Source organism: Tubulanus polymorphus, chromosome 8, assembly GCF_964204645.1.
Source record: "Tubulanus polymorphus chromosome 8, tnTubPoly1.2, whole genome shotgun sequence".
NCBI lineage: Eukaryota > Metazoa > Nemertea > Palaeonemertea > Tubulaniformes > Tubulanidae > Tubulanus > Tubulanus polymorphus.
This window is the reverse complement of record NC_134032.1, coordinates 6,540,308-6,561,142: the sequence shown is the minus strand read 5'-3', so window position 1 is coordinate 6,561,142 and position 20,835 is coordinate 6,540,308. Positions and strand designations below refer to the sequence as shown.

Here is a 20,835-nt window from a genome sequence, read left to right as displayed (position 1 = left end):
GTTCAATGCGCAAAATCAAATACGTATGAAGTTCCAATTGTCATCTATTTTTTGCCGTATGGAAGAAAATCAGATTTGTCGGGTTACTTTTACGTATTTCCTTTGGTATCAGATATTTTTATCATCGGGAACAATAATAGCGTAGTTTTGTGTTGACCGCGCATTACTACAGATAACTGTTGTGTCATCATCAAGAACTGCAGAACATAGTATTAATAGTTCTGCCATGGGCTAGTGAGTCATGGGGAAAACCCGTTACTGTGTATATCATCAAAGTTGAACACGCTTAGGTTAGATCTATTTCCTAGACATGGGTCTGAGGTGTCATGGCGGACTTGACATCACCATACGAATACGTTATCAATGACGTATCCAAGCAGGGCGATCGGGTTCGAGTCCCTGTCAACCGAGAGAACGTGTTTCCGTTGAGCAAAGCGTCAATTGATTGCAATTTGTCAATGTTTTGTTTTCCTTTGTTTTGCCACTTTATTGCTTGTCCAATAATCTGTTAGCATCCTCCACACAGCCCCGGTCGGCAAGCTCCTACCGCTCTTGGGCTACCACTTGGGGGAGGGGTAAAGGGGAGGGGGTAATTCCAACAAACATTTCAGAGGTGGATCCAGGGGCTTATTTTGAAGAACCCAAAACAAAAACAGTGGCGCCAATCAATCACTTACAAAGAAAAAATAATTTATTGAAAATTTGATATTTGATTTATTTTAATAATCAATTCTCTATCTAAGGAAATCATTCTGCATAGATTAGTTCTCAAATATTAAATTGAACACGGTGCATCTCTATAGGTCAAAAAGGATCAAGAATACTTGAGATCATTGCGTAAAATAGTGAAATACATGGAACAAAGTAAAGACAGGAGATTGGTGCATCACAAAAGATCAAGAATACTTGAGACCATTGCATAGAATAGTGAAATGAAATAAATGGAACAAATTAAGGGATTCATTTCTACAATTGTCAATTAGAGTTAACTCTAAAATGTGTTAATTTTCAATGAGTTAACTCTGACAACACTGTAGAATACTTGACCACTGCATAAAATAGTGAAATAACAAATCATATATTTTGTGCTATTTGTTGAATGCACTTTGCACCGGAGAATATGCATCATCAGATTTTAGACCAGAAATCCTTGAGCCAATTTTGGACCTAAAACATGCCAGTAAAAATTTGATTATGTACATGTAAATGCATATTCTTCTGTCAAAATGCTATTATTATCAAAGTGAAGACAAAGTGTGATACCATGTACAAGTGCAAATATGCCGACCATATATTAACAATAAAAATATTTCAAGTTATTTTCTTAGATAGTATAAAATTACAGGTAAAATGTATAGTTCTATAAATACAATTCATTTCACCAAAAAGATACAGTCACCCCGCCCCCTGATATACCGCCCACATCAGTGCAGAACCATTTTGGTGGTATAGAGAGTACGGCGCTATATCGGGGTGTTTTAATTTATATTTGTGTAGAGATGTACATTGAGCAAACCTGCCGGTTAGCGGGGGTAAATGGGAGGGCAGTATATGGGGGTTGGCTGTATTTTGTTCTTTAGCATATTAGTGGACCGGTAAATCTTTTGGTTAAACAAACATTGCTGTGTATGGTCGAAGCTATACATTGAATGAAGAAATGAGAAAGATGGTGACACGAATAAGCAATTGAAGACATAGAATTTCACTTAATTCAGATGAAATAATTGGTCCATTTAACCATTAACCATGGGAAACAATCATTCAAAATTCTGATTTTACTTAAATTCGAAGAAATCTGGAAAGTCCCTAGTAATCCAAATTGAGTGAATTCTACTGCATAAGCATATATAGATTTACACAAGTTTTAGTCAACTTACCAGGAGTTTTTGACATCCTTAACTGGAAAAGTTATGAAACATACATGTTGATTTAGACCAAACATATATGCATTAAATTATAATCTCTTCACATTCACTTTTTACATCAGGCACAGAGATAAGATTTATCTTTGGTCATCTTAGCTACATCTGTAGCAGTTAGGCCGCAATTGTTGACCGATTGTTTTAAAACTTGGTACACAAGTAGGATATCACTTGGGCCAGAACCCTATTTAAAATTGGGTCGATTCTATTTAAATTATGGCCACCAGGGGGCGGACATGAAAAACGACGTTAACAGCCTAGAGGCCGCAATTGTTGACCGATTGTTTTAAAACTTGGTACACAAGTAGGATATCACTTGGGCCAGAACCCTATTTAGAATTGGGTCGTTTTGATTTAAATTTTAGCCACCAGGAGGCTGACATGAAAAATGACGTTAACAGTCTAGAGGCCGTAATTGTTGACCGATTGTTTTAAAACTTATTACACAACTATGGTATCACTTTGGGTAGAACCCTATTTAGAATTGGGTCGATTCGATTTAAATTTAAGCCACCAGGGGGCCGACATGAAAAACCACGTTAACAGTCTAGAGGCCATAGTTGTTGACCGATTGTTTTCAAACTTGGTACACAACTAGGGTATCACTTTGGGTAGAACCCTATATAGAATTGTGTCGATTCGATTTAAATTTTAGCCACAAGGGGCCGACATAAAAAACGACGTTAACAGTCTAGAGGCCGTAGTTGTTGACCGATTGTACCTTTATCATTTGCATCAAAGATGTTAAATGAAATATAGAAACAGGCAATTTTACAAGATAGCTGGAAATTCACATCTGCCTGTAAATTTCAGGCCGGGGGCATTCGAGGCTTTGCCTCATTCTAGTTTATACCAATGACATGTGCAGTATTTACTCATGATTGCTTTATTGCAACTAACTTGTTTCGGAGACATTAATTTTCGATGAGGAAACATCTCAAATCTTCCATATTCTAAGCACCGGTGTAATTGTTGACGCATTTTACTTTGATAATAAGTAATCATACCTACATCCTCTCCACATGCCAGTGACACAATGTTAGCTATTGCACAGTCATTTGCTCCAACCTGTGCCTGTGGTAACACCAGATTTACATTAATCAAACCTTCTCCAGTTGCATGACTGCTGACAGCTGTGCATGAAGGAATCTATTAGGCCTGCCCAAAAACATTGAATCATATATTGTAACTGTCCCTCCTATATTACTTGATGCCAACCAATGATGGCCTACATTGTGAATTTGCAGAGCATCACCGGACACTGGTGAATTTATAGAACAATTGCTACTAAGGAGTAATGTGTCAATAAATCCTTCAATGAATGGGTATTGCCTCTTGATAAAATCTGAGCAGCATTGATATGTTTAAAGATGACAAATACCGGTATAGATTTTTGGTTCTTTTTTTTGTATCGACTCACACAAATCATTCTATTATTCTACTGGTTTGAATGGATTTAACCGAATAGACAGGAACCGCTATAGGTGGAGTCTACATGATAAACATACTTTTTTATGCATCTGGCAATTACAGTCATCAAATCTGTCAGTGAACACTTCTTGTATCCAACAAGGTAGGTGTGGTGTGCTTGAGGGTCTCATTTTGAAAAGCAGCTACATATCACTGAAAAAATGTTACTATTGTACAATATATATGATAATAATAACTAACAATTATGATTGCCAAAACAATTTCGCCTTCATTCAAGGATAAGGTAACTTTGTGGATAGCGTCTGCACCATTTCAATAAAGGAGGCAGTGTTGTAACCAGGCTATAGCAACATTCCCTCTACAGGGCAATGTAAAACATTCAGGCTTACCTCCTTTACAATAATCCATGCTCCATTAAACCACTGTCGAAGCTTTGGATTTGACATCCATATAGAAGTTGCACATAGAGCATTATACGCAGCATTGAATTGAGTTTCTGTGACCGCATCTGCAACATTCTGAAGGAGCTTCTTTATATCGTCCCTGTATTCTGAATAATTAAAAAACGTATTATTTAATGCTGGTAATTATAATGTGCATATTCTCACGAAAAAGTACACTATAGTTATTATGATCCATATTTTGATCATAAAGGTGAACGTTTAAGTGAATTACTAACCTAGTACATCATGGTCTTTTTTGGAAAGCCACTCATTCCAGGCCTTTTCCATATGAAACGTACACAGTTTAACGTGGACACCTTATGAAAGAAAGATACATGTTGGAAAATGTGGTTACCTGCAGTTGGTTGAGTGATTAAACGGTAATTCAATCAAAATTTACCATAAAATGATGCTTCCAAAGCCTTAATTTCTGCAAGACAAAATTCGGTAAGGAATTCCTTTGGTTTCCACTGCTCGTTCCATGTTGCATCAAGTAGACAAATGTCATTTCCATATTAAGCCAACAAATATTGTTGCCATGTTGTCTGGTAACAGAGCAGAAGTTCATCCCGAAACCCATCATCATTTTGTGCAGCAAGCTGAAAGAATACTCTGTCTCCATCATTTCTCATTTCGTCAATAAAACTCATCAATTTTTCTTGATCATCCTATCAATACATTCAAGAAAGATCCAATATACCACAACACCATTATTTGAAATGGTGTCAATCTGTCAATCCATAATTAGAATAATACTCACCGAGCTCGTACGTGTTCCAGATTTGAACAAAGACATTTATTGCTGATGTCTCTTGTAGTAGGATAGTTACGTCTCCTGTTCTTTTCTTCATCAGTGACCAAGAATTCATCTTTCACAAACTTGTTAAGATGGCGCCTCATTTCTGGAACATATCTGAAAATTATTGCAGTTAATTCCCCAATTTTCTTCACCACACCAGGGTCTACAGGCTCCCTTAACTAATCAACCTACATGAATAGAAAATCAACAGAAAATTACCATTTTATAAACCTATGACCCATCAGGTTCCGTTTTTCTGACCCCCCTCCCCCTTGTACCACCTTAGTACTAAATTCACCCCCTCTTAGGTACGTACCATAGCACCAATGACCCCCCCCCCCCCCCCAATTATACCAAGCACACATAGAACAAAAGTCCGATATGAAATAAATGACACAACAAAAGAATTGAGCAAGTATAAGCCTTTTTACAGTTTCCAGGCGCCATTTTTTTGGGTACCCGCCGGGTCCACATTGTTGAATTTTTTGTCCCTATTTTTCTCCGGTTTAATTTTTTTATTTCGTTCATATCTCTGGATTTGATTAAGATAGACAAAGATTTACAAAGTAAAAATATCGATGAACTCGGCTGATAATAAACTTTTTTATGATATCACTCATTTATAAAGTTAATGCAACAATGTGCGCTGGTGCAGTTATAAACATTGATATCGTCTTCCCGATAATTCAACTTGAATTATTGCTCATCTCATTCAAAAGTTCGTAATTCTTACAAATATTAATCTACATTTTTGAAATTTTCAGGACCAATAGCCATCTATATGTGGTCTTATATACCTTTTACCGTTTTCAATTATCTTTATTAGTTTTTAAGTAATTGCGAGTCAAACTTCCAAAACACGTTTTCCCGGGTCCCCTGGGTGCATCTTTATATCAGGAAATTTCACAATTTCACCGGTCCCTACTTTGTTGAAAATCAATTTATTAAGTAACCATGGAAATAAGGGCACCTAGGTTTTTGAAAAGTGGTTATTAAAGATATATATTCTCTAGGATTTGTCAAAATAAACAAAATAACCCAGGTGTTGCTTTAACCAGCTACCTAGGTTCACAACAGATCATTTTGTCCAACGTGTTTCATTCGATTTCAAAACTGCACGTACGGGTATACGATTGCAAATGTGAAAGTCAGACATTATGTGGCACATGTATGAGGACCACAGTCTCAATGCTGCGTCGCATTGCCGTCGCAAATTTGCATGGCTACTTACGTGAAGTGGGCTAATACAGACCTTGTGTGATCAAAACTGACTTAGAATTCGTGCCAAATCTCAAAACAACTATCAAACACACGAGATCAATTTTGACAGAAAGTAAACGAAAGTTATGTTCCTTACTAATATATTCCAAAGTTCCAATCTTTCCAACACAATCGACTAAGCCAAATATATTCAAATTCAATTTGAAACACCTTCCAGCTCTTGTCACGATCAGTAATAAAGATCGAACATCGAACATTCTCAAAAAAGTAAAGCCGATCCAACGGTTTGCAAGCGTCAAGTTTGACACAGCCATGGCTGCCTCCATTTGTGTGGAGCTGCTGCTGAAAATTCAAAAATGTAAATCGGGTACCGGTATTTAACTGAAGACCGAGTGCTCGCCATTACACCATGGTATTTCTGATGGTTAACTTTTGATTAACTGGCTCCAGAATCACCTGCCAACGGCAATATTTCATTGATGCAATATACTGTGAAACGATATAATATAGACGGGAGATCAATGAAACTTAAATGCCTGACACTAAGACTTATTTCGACTTTTTTGACTATCTTTGATGATTGGGAGAGGGGTCCAAAAATAAGGACATTTTCCGTGGTTTAAGGCTGTGAGTAGGGTGCCCCTCGGTGTTGAAACAAATACATCCAAAACAATTTAATTTGCAAGAGGATGAGTGTTAGATTTGTAAGTTTTATGCGATCACTGTCTTGACAAAGATGGTAATCTTAATGGGAAGTTGCAGGGGTCCGGACTACCGACCCTCCAAACCCGTAGTCTGTCCCTGTGTTACTAGAAATATATCTCTATTTATCATTTTTTTCAAATAACTAGGTGCCCTTGTTTCCATAGTTACTGAAAATTTTGATTTTAACAATGTAGGACCGGTTAAATTGGCAAATTTCTTGATATAAATATGCACACATGCTAATCTAGAAAACGTGTTTTGGAAGTTTGACTCGCAATTACTTAAAAACTAATAAAGATAATTGAAAACGGTAAAAGGTATATAAGACCACATATAGATGGCTATTGGTCCTGAAAATTTCAAGAATGTAGATTAATATTTGTAAGAATTACGAACTTTTGAATGAGATGAGCATTAATTCAAGTTGAATTATCGGGAAGACGATATCAATGTTTATAACTTCACCAGCGTACATTGTTGCATTAACTTTATAAATGAGTGATATCATAAAAAAGTTTATTATCAGCCGAGTTCATCAATATTTTTACTTTGTTTCTATCTTAATCAAATCCAGAGATATGAACGAAATAAAAAAACTAAACCGGAGAAAAATAGGGACAAAAATTTCAACAATGCGGACCCGGCGGGTACCCAAAAAAATGGCGCCTGGAAACTGTAAAAAGGCTTATTGTTGTTTATTGATTTTATATACCCGGTACTAAAAGCCGATAAAACACCTGTATCAGCTATTTTCATTTGAGTTTGGTGCATAAAGTACGTACCAAGATTGATTAATACCCCTCCATCAAAGTACTACCTTTTTTGCTGACCCCCCTCCTCCCATGTACCACTTTGTACCAAAATTCAGTAACCTCCCCCCCCCCCCGATACAGGTACATAATATATGAACGCTCCCAAAGACATAAATCAATTAATATAATTCAAACTCCAAGCCATAATTCTGTGATTGATCCACAGTTTAAAAGAAAGTTTGCCGAGTCACAAGAAATTCCAAAATATACTTTGCCATCAGCTGGGTGTGTCGAGTGATCACTTTTATCAGGGAAGGATGTAAAGTATTCAACAACAGCATCGAGATTATCCATCTCATTTACTAGATTGCTTCTCAGCGATTTTGAGGCTTTAGTTCTGTGCCATTCAGTATTTCCCGTGATCTGGAATGAAATAATAAAACATCAAAAATGAATATTAATACAATAATATCCAAATAATCCATACTATGATTATAATAAATAATATGCAATGCAATATGGACGCTGTAAGATATATTTATTTTGATTGATCAGTGGGGTCTATTTATAAAGCTAACTAGAAATAAATTGAAATATCTGAAAATCGCACCTTAAACTTAAGATAGAGGTACAGTGTATTATAATTTGTTTCTTTCAAACATTCTCTTAAATCAAATGGCTTTAACCCTGGAAAAGCTGCTTGTAAATTTGAGCTTCGAGTATCATAATCTTAATTCAAATAATGTACCTTGTAACCTGGAAACTTAATCTGAGTATATAGTTGCCGGACAATTCTGTTTTTAGTTGGTTGTAGCCACGTTCTCCTTTTTACGAATGCATGGTCTTCATTCTGAAAAATTGAGCACTATTTAGGTAGGTTTTTATGGTTTGGGCTAGGCCAATATCAATTAACCGAACAACAAAAATGATAAACATATCATCTATGATCAATCTAAACAGATTGGGTGGATCTGTGGTTTACTTTGTTGTATACAGATATCACATGTGTGTATTTCAAACATTTATTACAATGTGGTATCTTCCTGTTGCATGTGGATAGAACTAACCATTTTATTATCCGCCTTCTCCTTATGTTTATTCTTTGTGTCAATATCTTTGCCTAGGTGGCACACTAGGACCGACCTAGCCAGATAAACAACAGGACAGCCATCGTATGGGATCACAGGGGCACTCTGTTATTTACTGTTATTTTTAACTGATGATCTCCACACAATGACTGGCACTTTTTCTTCTGGCTTGATTATTTCTTTCCAGTCTAAAAATAAATACAAATAAAGTCATTTTCTAATCTCCATTTAAATCACACCCACGAAACATGATTAGGGAGCATCTCAAAATTTTGATAGTTGTGTCAATTAGAATAACTGTATAATTCTTCTTAACTCCCAACTTTAAATTAGACTAATGCCACCAAAGTTTGAACTATTGATTTTTTAACGAGAGACAAAGAGACTAACACACAATTAAGTTCTCACGAGTTTAGTTTGATCACAACTTTCAATTGAAAATGAAATAGAAAAATTACATGTGAAACCCAATATAATGATTTTATTGTTATATTTGATTACTCTATCTTATTATATATAGCCATTGGCAAAATAGCGTTTACTAAAAATAATAATGCCGCATTTGCAAAATATCCACTTCCAACAAAAGATTTTCCTGCAGGGCCCGGGAGCCTAAAATGGCTAATAGGCACTACGGCTACTTAATCTAGGTAGTTAAACATAAGCCGCAGTATAGCGTTAAGTACTGTAGTTAGTAGTAGTTGCACTCATGGTTGGTCGCCGTGGCCTAACCTACTAGGGCCCGTTTGTAGGAAATCAATATGGTAGTAGACATAGTATAAAAACTTTTCTTTACTTTTGCCGAAAACGGGGTCTCGGTGAAGCGTGATAAAATGAGACACGTTTATACGTTGATGGTTACTGATAGCTTCATTAAACGCGACCAGATTTTCCGTGACGGTTAGATCTATTTCCTAGACGTTGGTCCGAGGTGTCATGGCGTCATGAGTCTGATGACATCAATGATTTTCAAAGTCGTGTGCGCCCCGCCAAAAACCCAGTTCTACAGTCGTCTGAGTTAACTCTAATTCGCAACTGTAGAAATGAATCCCTTAATTTGTTCCATTTATTTTATTTCACTATTCTATGCAATGGTCGCAAGTATTCTTGATCTTTTGAGGTCAAAAGATCAAGGAGACAAAAAGATTGAATCTCCTATCTTTAATTTGTTCCATAGTGTATTTCAATTTTATGCAATGATCTCAAATAATCTTGAGGCTTTCTGACCTATAGAGATGCACCATTTAGTGTTCAATTTATCATTGGAGAACTAATCTATGCAGATCAATGATTTCCTGTAGAGATTTCATTATTAGAATTAATCAAATATCAAATGTTCGATAAACTATTCTTTCTTTGTAATTGATTGATTGGTGCCACTGATTTTGTTTTGGGCTGGATCCACCTCTGAAATTCTTGTTGGAATACCCCTATTAGTCATTAGTTCCAAACCGATTTTGTCGATGACGTCATACATAAATAATAACATAACCACGTCCGTGCACGATGAGGGTAACAAATTCAAATACAAAGACTTTATTGACCAATTCTGTGCGCCGAATTGCATCATCATTAACAAATTGCCGCACTCTTTTCCTCCGTAATCATCTTTTGATGATTTTTTGTTCAAGATGACATGGTTTCCAGAGCTAAGGCTATTTGACTGTGCAACTGAGCATATATTCATACAAATCATTCATTAGAGCATTATCCATTCTCCATCCCCTATGAAGCTGAATTTTGAAAGAGGGCCTCGTTGTAATTTATATGAGCTTTTTTTTCGCGAAAATCTGACCGCAAAAATATCTTTTAAAAAGCCAATCAAAAAGCAAAGACTCCTCTATGATTGGCTTAGCCACAGAGGTCAGCAGGTGTTCACGTGAATCCGCGGTATCGTCTACCGTTTCACTTCCGGGTTTTATTTTAAGATCTAAAATTGTATTTCGATATCCATTTCTGTGGGATCTTTAGTTGATATGGTTTTTGGGAGGAACATTTTTATTTCCACTGCAGAAAATATCATTGACAATTGTGCAAAAGTCCGGGAAAAAAGCTTTTTCTCAAATCGGATAGACGACCTTGACATGCTAATTATTCATGTGCTCAAATTGCAAATTCAATCAAATTTTATTCTGCAGAAAAAAATATCAAATCCAAATTCAATTTTACTTTATTGAACAAGGTAAATCAGCAGATCCAATTCAATTTTGTTTTATTGAGCAAATTTCAGAAAATCAATTCTATCCTGCATTCAAATCAATAAGACAAAGGGTAAAGATTTATCTGAGGTATTTGTTCCTGCTAGCTCCAGTCGCTGTCTGTGCTACTTATAGTATGAAAACACGATTGAATTGTGTAAATTAATAGACTGGGATTGAATAGTCTATGAGCTGGGAGTGTATTTGGACAAATTAAACCCACAGAATGCACCATTTGCCATTTTATGAAAAGCTGACAGGCTGGCCATAGTGCACCTTGGGGCTCTTGTTTATTTTTCTTCTTGATTAGCCTTATTACAGTAGAGTTCGATTCAGCTCACCCGCACCGTCTTTTGCAATACAGGGAAAAATGGATTAAAAAACAATGTTTTTGTTCAACTGCCTGTGCTTTCTGGTCCTAATAAGACTTTTTCAGGTACGTACCACCAAAACTGACTTAGCTAGGCCACCGTCTGATCACGAACTGGTACACGGAGTACACGCACGTGGTTATGTTATTATTTATATGTGACGTCATCGACAAACTCGTCTTACAACTAATGACAACCGTTGACAGGGACTCGAACCCGATCGCACAGCTTGGACACGTCATTGATGACGTATTCGTATGGTGACGTCAAGTCCGCCACGACACCTCGGACCCACGTCTAGGAAATGGATCTAACCACATGTTTACTACACAGTGCACCAAGATTGAAGGATTGAACATGCACGATGACGAATATGACACTTTTTGGAAGCCTTATAAAACGTTACCATTATGAAACCTAAACAATGTTAACCATTCAGCGTCATTTTACAAACGACAACCGTAAATCGGTGTGCAAAACGTCACAGGTCACATTTCAATTTTAATTTCAATTTCAATTTATTTCATAAGAAAGTATGTTATAAGAATATTTACAAGCAGATCAAACAGGAAATTAAGAAGGCTTTCTTATGAGGGCCAAGCAAAGGCCAAAAGGCCGCTATAGCAAGCACCCTTGAAAGGCAAAAAAAAGAGACAGAGAAAAACAAAGAGAGACAATGAAAAATAATGGCGGGATGAGGTAATGAGCCCTATTTGAACTTCGAAATGTTATATTGCATTGAATATCATTAAAAGACGTATTGTAATAGTAAAGGATGTATGATTACATCAGAAGAAGTTAATCGGATTCTTCGGTTAAAATGGCGGATGTATACACGATTTGGAAGTTTGATATAAAAGCAAGACCCTGACATGGGGATGCTGGTGGAATGACGAAGCTATCTACAATCTGTGTAGGGCCGGCGGGAATTTCATCGGCAGTTACAAGCGGTCAATATAAAAATGTGAAAACGTATAATTTCGATATTCAGATGTTTTAGAAAATATGTTCGATATTAGGGGTATGCAGGTTTCATGAGATTAGCAATTCATAATAGCATAGCTATCATATACGGTTCCGCGTCCTCTGATGATGTTTTAGGTGACAATTCAATTCAATTCTTTATTGATCCTTTTAGATATAAAATTTCCAAATTCAAATAAAGTCACAAATTTTAAAATAAGAAAATACAACATACAAGACACATGCGTAATTCGTACAGAATAACATAAACAAGTTATTTTAAATGACATTGTCTACTCAACCCAGACTCAAGAGGATATCGAGTGACAGCCAAACCGGGCGGACCTTGCCGGCTGGCTAAGCCAATCGATATGCTCATAAGTAATGATGAAGCAGACATCAGAAGAGCTCTTTCCTCGACCATGGGGGCAGACCAGCTTAGAGGCAAAAGTGAAAGAAGTCGGTCGCCAGTGATCAATTATCGACTATTTTCAATAGAAAATAATTAAACCACTACTACAGTCGAAGTATCATCTACCCAATCGCCAAATCTCATAATTCCTCAAATTTTTTAAAACTTCGATTTCAAATATGCAATTCCACGTTAGTTTATCCCAAAAATGTCTACATTTTTTTTCGCAGGTGACAAATAATTTATTAAAATTAATTTTCTTGTTCGTTTCTAATTCCCTCTTATCGTATCCAATAATCCATACCGTGCCTAATTTTTTGATGGAGCATTTATATTGTGAGCCTCAGGAGCTTTGGTCCACTAGTTTTAAAAGGGCATTTAAACACCCCTTGGTGTGTCTTAGTGGGTAGGGCGTGATGCTATCAGCGCTGAGTGACTAGTGGGTTTGAGTCCTGCTTAATGCTTACGTTATATGGCCATTACTTTTAAGGTCCCGTTATGAGGTTAAATGAACAATCCTATAAGGTTAGTCTTGAGAAACCAAGATCCTAACGACGCAAGGCTACATAAACAAGACAACTTCGTGAAATACAAGAATAATCGAACACATAGACATATATTTAATATCAGAACACAGTGGGCAGTGTTTACCCCATTGTATTTCACACCGTCTGCCTTTTTAAGCCCAGATAGTTTCTACCATACAACTTGTGCACCTAATCCCAGAATAATAGAAATGGAAATGAGATTAAAAACTTATCTTGATTTTTTGTGGCCGAATTTTTTTCAGATTAACTATAAATACAAATCATTCGAATTTTTACAGGAAGTGACGACCTCAATGCTTTACGGGCAGTTTGACGAATTCCACCAATCACAACAACAAAAAATACAGCAACAACAACAGACTAGAACTAGTAAAAAAGCTCGTCGAAAATGTCACACTACGAATCAGAACTCGAATTCGCAGCAAAGTCATGATTATTCTAAGTGCGGGGAGGAAAATATTATGCAGCCGTATCAACCAGATGTAGACCGATCTGGAGAAACGACCACCGCGAAACAAGTCCCGGCGAACACGGAAAAGATGTCGCTTTGGGCCGCCCGTAATTGGTTCTCTTGGGCGGAAGAGCAGAACGCGTCAGCTAGCATCGACCGACAAGTGGACGTCGGTGATAACTTTCAGTCAACGACTGCCGATCAGTTGAATTATTGGCTATGTCGGTTTATCGTCGAGGTACGCAACCGCGGCGGTCAGCGTTATCCGGCGAAAACGGTCAATACGTTATGCGCGAATTTGCAGCGTTACGTTGCGGAGAACTGCCAGCGGCCGGATCTTCGGTTTCTCGATAAGACGTGCGACGCATTCGCCGAATTCAGGCGTAAACTCGGTGCAATACGCGAGCTGGCGCGGTTAGAGAAATCGGTGTTCGAAGCGACTGCTGGCGGTGATGACGGACGCAAGCAGCGGAAAAAGCAGATGCAGTCGTAGATCCGGGGTATTCATTCATAACCAGAGCCCAGTTGCGCTGTCGTCATGAAATGAATACTAAAGTTTCTACCTCTTCAGACTGGTCTTAAGTTGTAAAATTAGAAGAAAGGGAAATTTCTGTAAAACAAAGGCACAATTCTTTGCGAAATTTAAAAATTAAAAGGTTTTCTACCTGAAATCCATGCCCTTTTCTTATCGCTTTGCCCAGACGAAAATTTGTTAGGTCCCTTAGATATTACCTCTAGATATGCCCTGCGATATTATTTATGTTACGAAATGACTCAATTAAGATGGCATTTCAAGGAATTAAGCGATAGTAGCTTGACCCCTCCGTTATCGTTTAAGATTTTTGGAATTTTCATAGCATTTTTCATATCATTTTGTTTGGCATGACTATTTTCTCTGAAAATAAAACAGATTAATCTTACATTTTTTGAAAATGTCGAATCAGTGGATATACAGACGCCAAGGGTTTGTCATGTAAATCACTAATTGCGTTTGACCACCAATAGAGGGTTCTCCAGTTGGCGCCAACATTTGATGGGGATTTATAAACGTAGAGGGTATGTCATGTAGATCGGTCTCTGTGTTTGACCACATATATGGGGAAGTCAAGTCGGAGAAGCACATGGCTGCATAAGACCTCTATGCTACCTTTCATATGCACGTCTTCAATATAAAGACCGGACAAAATATATGCTTGAGGGAAATCTGTTCACTACAAGGAGATTTAACTAACGCATATTTCTTTTGTGATATTGTATGTGTCTTATTCAGAATACATTCATGTACATGAACACCATTTTACAATGCAAGTAACGCAGAGGTGAAATTAATTCGTTTTCAAATGAAGTCATATCTTAAACTCATTTCTATGTCAGAAGACGCAGTTCCACCATATTGTTAGAGAGTTAACTCTCATTCTTAACTGTGAAACTGGGTGTCTCTTCATTCGTGGCAGGTGAATTGATTATCCTACAATTCCCTCCGAGGCTGCATCTGACTGATATCGCCCGGTTTAAACTCGCCCCAGACTTTATGCGTTTCGGACATTGCGGCGTTATTGCAGACTGCCGTGCATTCGTTCTCGATTCCCGATGACTTTTCCACGCCGCACTGGTCACCTAAAAATACAGAACACAAGAGAAATTGGTAAGACCCCTCGATATCTTAACCGAACCCTGATATATATGTTAATCGGTTATTTTGAGTCCGAATTTGTATTTCTAATAGGGAAGTTTCCAGTTACCAGTTGCCATTTTGATTCGGTCCCGCAGGTCCCGTATTGTTGGACGGATTTTAGAATTTTTACGATAAAATCTTCAGCGCGATTAGTTGTAGTCTACACCGCTTTTGCCACAAAAAGTCATGTATCGCTAGAAAGGTGACAATTTCTATTTTCTGATGGTGTTTATTTCATTTTTTTCGGCTGCAACGATCGGTTACAGTTACAGTTTAAAAAGTATACGTCACTTTTAGGAAGGCGCCTCAAAAAATTGGCAATTTTGTGTCATGGCTGTAACTTTTTAAATTTTCTTTAAGGTACAAATGTAGAATTTTTCACTGAAGATATAGTTTTACTTGCGGATTTTCTGGATACTGCATTCGTAAAAATATCTTCATAGAAACGCGCGTGGCCACCAGTTGAGTGAAGCGCAAAGCGCGCGTGAGTCGTCGACCGTCGATTTTCTGCATACGCGCAGTGTACTCTATTTTCATGGAAATTTTCAAGATTTTTTTAAAATTAAAATCATTGTTCGATTGCTTACATGTTGAATTGAGGTAGCCCCTCCAGGGTGAAATTCATAGTAGGTTAGGGTTCTGTGGACATTTACGATTTTCATTAGCAATAAACATGAAATGAACAAAAATGTACATCAGTCAATTTGTTCCGGGAGGCAGCAAAACATGAAATTCAATTATTTAACAGTGGAGTCTGAATATTTCATATATCTACTCGAATGGCAATTGCTAAACTGTGTCTGTATTTATTTTTCCGAAATTATATACATGTATGGAAGATTAGAGACATCGCATTTACTTTTGCCATGATGTGCAGCATAACATGTATTGCACGGCAAACCAGCATTCTATTCAAAAGATGTTTGGTGTCTGAAAACATACCAAATGCAGTAAATCGGTTACTTCGCATTGGGATTGGATCTAGTCTAGAAAAATGTGTCAAGAAACTTGCCTTATCCGACCAACAATGTTCACAAACGTCGAACGCTAAACATGGGACCGAGCGCAGTGTCGATCAAAGAACAGAGGATAACTGCTTCTAGGTGAGACGACTTCAATACAAAGATGCAGTGTTTCAATAAAAACAATCGGTCTGTGCGAACATCATACATCGTTGCAAATTCAATTACCCTGGAAAAACACCAGGTACCCTCAATCCAACATGGAAACAATGAAACGATGATTCTAATCCAAAAAGAATCTTGAAAATCTTGAAAATTTCCATGAAATCTGCATATGCAAAAATCGACGACTCACGCGCGCTTTGCGCTTCACTCAACTGGTGGCCACGCGCGTTTCTATGACGATATTTTTACGAATGCAGTATCAACAAAATCCTCAGATTATACTACATGTGTATCTCCAGTGAAAAATACTACATTGTATCTCAAAAAAATGAAAGAGTTACAGCCAATGACATAAAATTACCAATTTTTCTGAGGCGCCTTCATAAAAGTGCCGTATCTTTTTTAAACTGTAATCGGTCCGATTGTTGCAGTGGAGAAAAAATGAAAAATGAAATTGTTTTTCACACAATGTTTTATGTTTTTGCTTCACAGGCGCTACCCAATTCTTACTGTGGCAGGTAGGTATTTCGTAATGAAGTGCTTTCTATCCGCATAAAAGGGTGTTAGCGCCTAAATTTCCCCATTTGAAATAGAAGATAGTCGCCCTCGACCACTACGCAAGTGCATCATGAGTGAACCGAAACTGAGGAAAGTGTCGCGGAATACGGAAAATCGATAAATTCAAGGCTAAACAAAATGATACCTTGTTTCTCCGTAGCGGCCGGATCGGAAAAACCATGCTGAAAATTCAAAAATAAGATCCTGGCGGCTGGGTACCTTCGAAAAGCATGTGTGAATTTGAAAAATCCGGCCTGCCGGGTGAACATAAAACTTAATTTAAGCTGATATTTATTACGTGTTGTACATGAATTGGGAGAAATTCATCGGAGCGACAGGTGTACCAGTCCACATAAGCCGCACTCGGTAAAGAATAGACTTAAAGCGGTCGGCTCACTGGGCGATTTCGTCGAGCGATTTTATCGGGCGGCGAAATCGCGTTCGTGTCAGATTGACGAAGGAATCGTCCGAATCGTTGGATTTCGTCGCCGGTGACTTAGCCTAGTGTGATCGTTCGCCTCGAGCGCCGTATTCAACCGACCAATCACGGCTCTTCGGTGATTCACATGATTTGTGAAAGGCGATTTCTGTCGACTAAATTGCCCAGTGTGTCTGAGCCTTAAGCCTTTAGGCAACAGTAGCGGGTTCAAGGCCGTTGATGTTCACGGTGATTCAATTGAACATAATGCTGTTTAGTCCATACAAAATCTATAGGGCCCTATAGGTTTCCCGTAACGTATTTCATTTTGGAAAAATAACTTTGGTTTACCATGTATGTAAGCTTGGGGGCTCGGAAGGAGTTCAGCATTAGTTTATCTATTGCATAAAGACTGGATGAGTCGAACCATTTTACCTCGTACATGTATATGTATTCGCATAGAATAGAAATACAGTTAAACGAGGGGTAACGCCCACCGTGACTACAGTCACTTATAGTTTTTTTCTTGTTATTAGGTACCGGTGACCATAAGTCATTTGAAAACATTAATATGCAGTCAGTAGGTCATAACTCGGGGCTTTCCCTACCATTTTATATCCATATTTGGGAATTTCTATGTTTTTTTTTTATTCAAAAAAGTTACATAAATTTATTTTTGATAAAAATAAAATAAAACAAAATCCTGCCTGCCGGGTGCAGACTATCCACAAATCTGTGTGTTTTTTTTATAAATAAAAAACTCCTGCCTGCCTTGTCACTTTGTTGTATAGATAGACTACAAGATTCACACAGATCCAGTGTGAATGAAGCATTTTAGAATACGTATTAAGGGTCAGTGCATCACTAGCGAACTATGTGTGCAAGTCATTATTTGAATGTCATGACATTACTGAAGTTATCTCCATTTTCGAATGCCAATTTGAATTTCTAAATTTGAAATTACTAAGTGAAACTTATTTCATAACTTAGATAAGTGATCATCAACATAATGATCGTTACACCTACGACGACTTTCGGCGAGTTTCGCTGTATTTTTAGTCCTAAACACTTGCTGCAGATGGAAAACTGTTTTACTTACGGTAACAATTTTCCAAATTTTCGAATACTTTCGCCATCGCTTGTTTATACTTGATTTGTCGCTCGTCGGCGGCTCCTCCTTGGTCGCCACCAGGGTCCGCCACCGTCGTCACCGTTTGCGCTAATGATATGATGACTATCAACACCGCGATACACCGCAACACTAGTCGATCCTATTACAGACAAATTCAGGGAAACAGATGTAAAGTTCTTTGGTAATAATGCATGTCTCGGACTATTTGGAATTGTAAAACGACCATAACATATCATAGCGGAAAATATAGCATATCATGTGACCTTAACCCATTAAAGTGGTTTCAAAATCGCGATTATTTATTCAAACAATCATAATAAACCATAATCAATCATCTACCGGTTCAGGCTTGATGAAGATTGTTTACACGAACTGGAATCGAAATTTTCAATATGTACAACATCGATTTAAACAAAACATTCTGTAAAGATTTAACAGACACAACACTAAGGAGGATCAGATCAAAACAATCGAAATAGATCAGACGGACAATCATCCCTATATGTCTGAAAATCACTATTGTAGAATCAAAATGAGCTTGTGAGCATAAGTTGTCAGATTGACTGTAGAATCAAAATGGGCCTTAGAACTTAAACGAGCTTGGACTGGTTATAAGTTGTTAGATTGGCTATAACCAAAATAAGCTTGGACTGGTCTTGATACGTTAGATGCGCTATAAAACCAAAATGTTCTTAGATGTTTCTTGATTTGTAAGATTGGCCATATAACTAAAATGAGCTTAGGTTGGTCTTAATTTGTTAGATCGGCAATTGAACTAAGATGGTATAGTTTGAAACTACGAGTCTTCAAAAGCTTTATATTCTTTTTCTTGAACATTCCCCGCGATATACATACCATATTGAAAATCCAACAGAACTTCGCACGCAAATGAATATATATTGTTGTTTACGTCGACAAGGCAAGTGTGTCCATGTGTAGCTTGTTGATATTGTACATGTAGGGACTGGAGGTTTTAATATGTATACATATATGTATAATGATTCGTACACTGGGCTGGAACGGCTGTTCTAAGGCGTATGAATTGACAAGTGGCTATGAAAATATGCGACAATTATAAGAACCACTCAAAATCTTTAAAGCTGAGCGGACTGAAACACGTCTACGAAAAGACGGATTTACACAAATTAATGAACAACTGAAAATGACAGCGCAAGTTCACTGCAAAATTTCGAACATAATACGGTATATTCTAACGTGACCAAACCGTGCTAATGTATCATTCCCGTCACTCAAAACGTCCATAAGTTTGAAAGCGGCTTTTTCCGCATCTCCGTGTTTTTGAACATTTTCAGCTCATTTATGGGGCGATTCGAGTACGGTTTCATCACAGACAGAGAAATCTCCGACGCCGACAACGGGTGGCGTACGTGAAACTGCACGACTTCTTTAAGTTGATCTAAATGAGTATAGATGTTTTGAATTCTTCATTGCCGAGATTACTTATACTGAAACCACAACTCGTCGCATTTTTCACAAACTGGCGTATCTCAAAAAAATTGATTTTTGAGTTATAGCCGGAAGATAGATAGGGCACATGTGCAATATAACCATGCCAAATACCAGCTTTATATCTCTTATGGTTCGCGAGATATACAAAATTCCTAAGTGACGTGTCTCAAATAAATGGAGCTAATAATTTTCTCAAACCGGCGTATCTGCGAGGCATGCTCCATTTCAGGTTCAACTATACTCCTATTGATAAAATGTTTACACTACATTTTCTCAGGAAATTGCCATTAGTACTACAATGAATTACTGAACACTCTGGGGGTAGACTTTTCCTATAACCCACTTTTATTTTATGACTGAGATACGCCAGTATGTGAGAATATAAGTGCGAGAATTTATTTTTATTTTTCATGAGCTCGACCCTTCGACCCTTAACCTGAAACAACATATTCCCAATTACTCTTAAAATATTCATGTTTTAAAAGTGAGAGTAAAATGTTAGTAATGTTAATAATCAGAAAATAAGATCAAATATAGATTTCGAATGATACAATGTAAATTTTAACATAAAAAGTGTGAGTGAAATAATTCATATTTAAAACAGTGAATATTTATATTTATATGTGTTAAATACTTGATTTTAAGCATACAAAGTGTGAGTGAAATAATTCATATTTGAATATTTATATTTGAATGAGTTTTAATAAAATTTTTGTTATAAAAATGAAGAAAGAAGAAGAACCCAAATCCAAAATCGAAATCAATGAAACCAATAAGATATTTTCACAGTTTAACATTAAAAATTATATTTCAGCAACAAATTTAGTGTCCGCAAGACATTATGAAATTGACAATATTACTGTAATTAATCAAATATTATCAAATGAAACATATTCAATTACTGAACTAGTAGATACTTTTCATAATGGAATCAAAAATCCTAAAATATTTAATACAGTTTTAAATTTTAAAGGAACTTTAGATGAAAACATAATAAATATTCTAAAAATTCCTTTCAATGAAAGAGATAGTGATATAATACTTTCAAAAGATTATAATGATTTGATTAACTTAAGAATTGAAAAAAAAAACTATTATATTATTTCAATTTTGATAATAAACAAATAATCTACTGAGTGGAGGCAAATTTG

The 20,835-nt window shown here is 36.9% G+C and overlaps 1 protein-coding gene across 3 annotated transcripts in view; it reads left to right on the top strand.

Moving 5' to 3' along the window:
- The window catches only part of LOC141909739 (uncharacterized), a 29,439-nt gene extending 14,886 nt beyond the window's left edge, over positions 1–14,553 (top strand). For all 3 annotated transcript variants that reach the window (XM_074800336.1, XM_074800333.1, XM_074800335.1), the window contains one exon: positions 13,132–14,553. In XM_074800336.1, the coding sequence (XP_074656437.1) occupies positions 13,132–13,797 (666 nt within the window). In that variant the 3' untranslated portion in view covers positions 13,798–14,553. The remainder of the gene's footprint in view (positions 1–13,131) is intronic.
- The last annotated feature ends 6,282 nt before the right edge of the window (positions 14,554–20,835 follow it).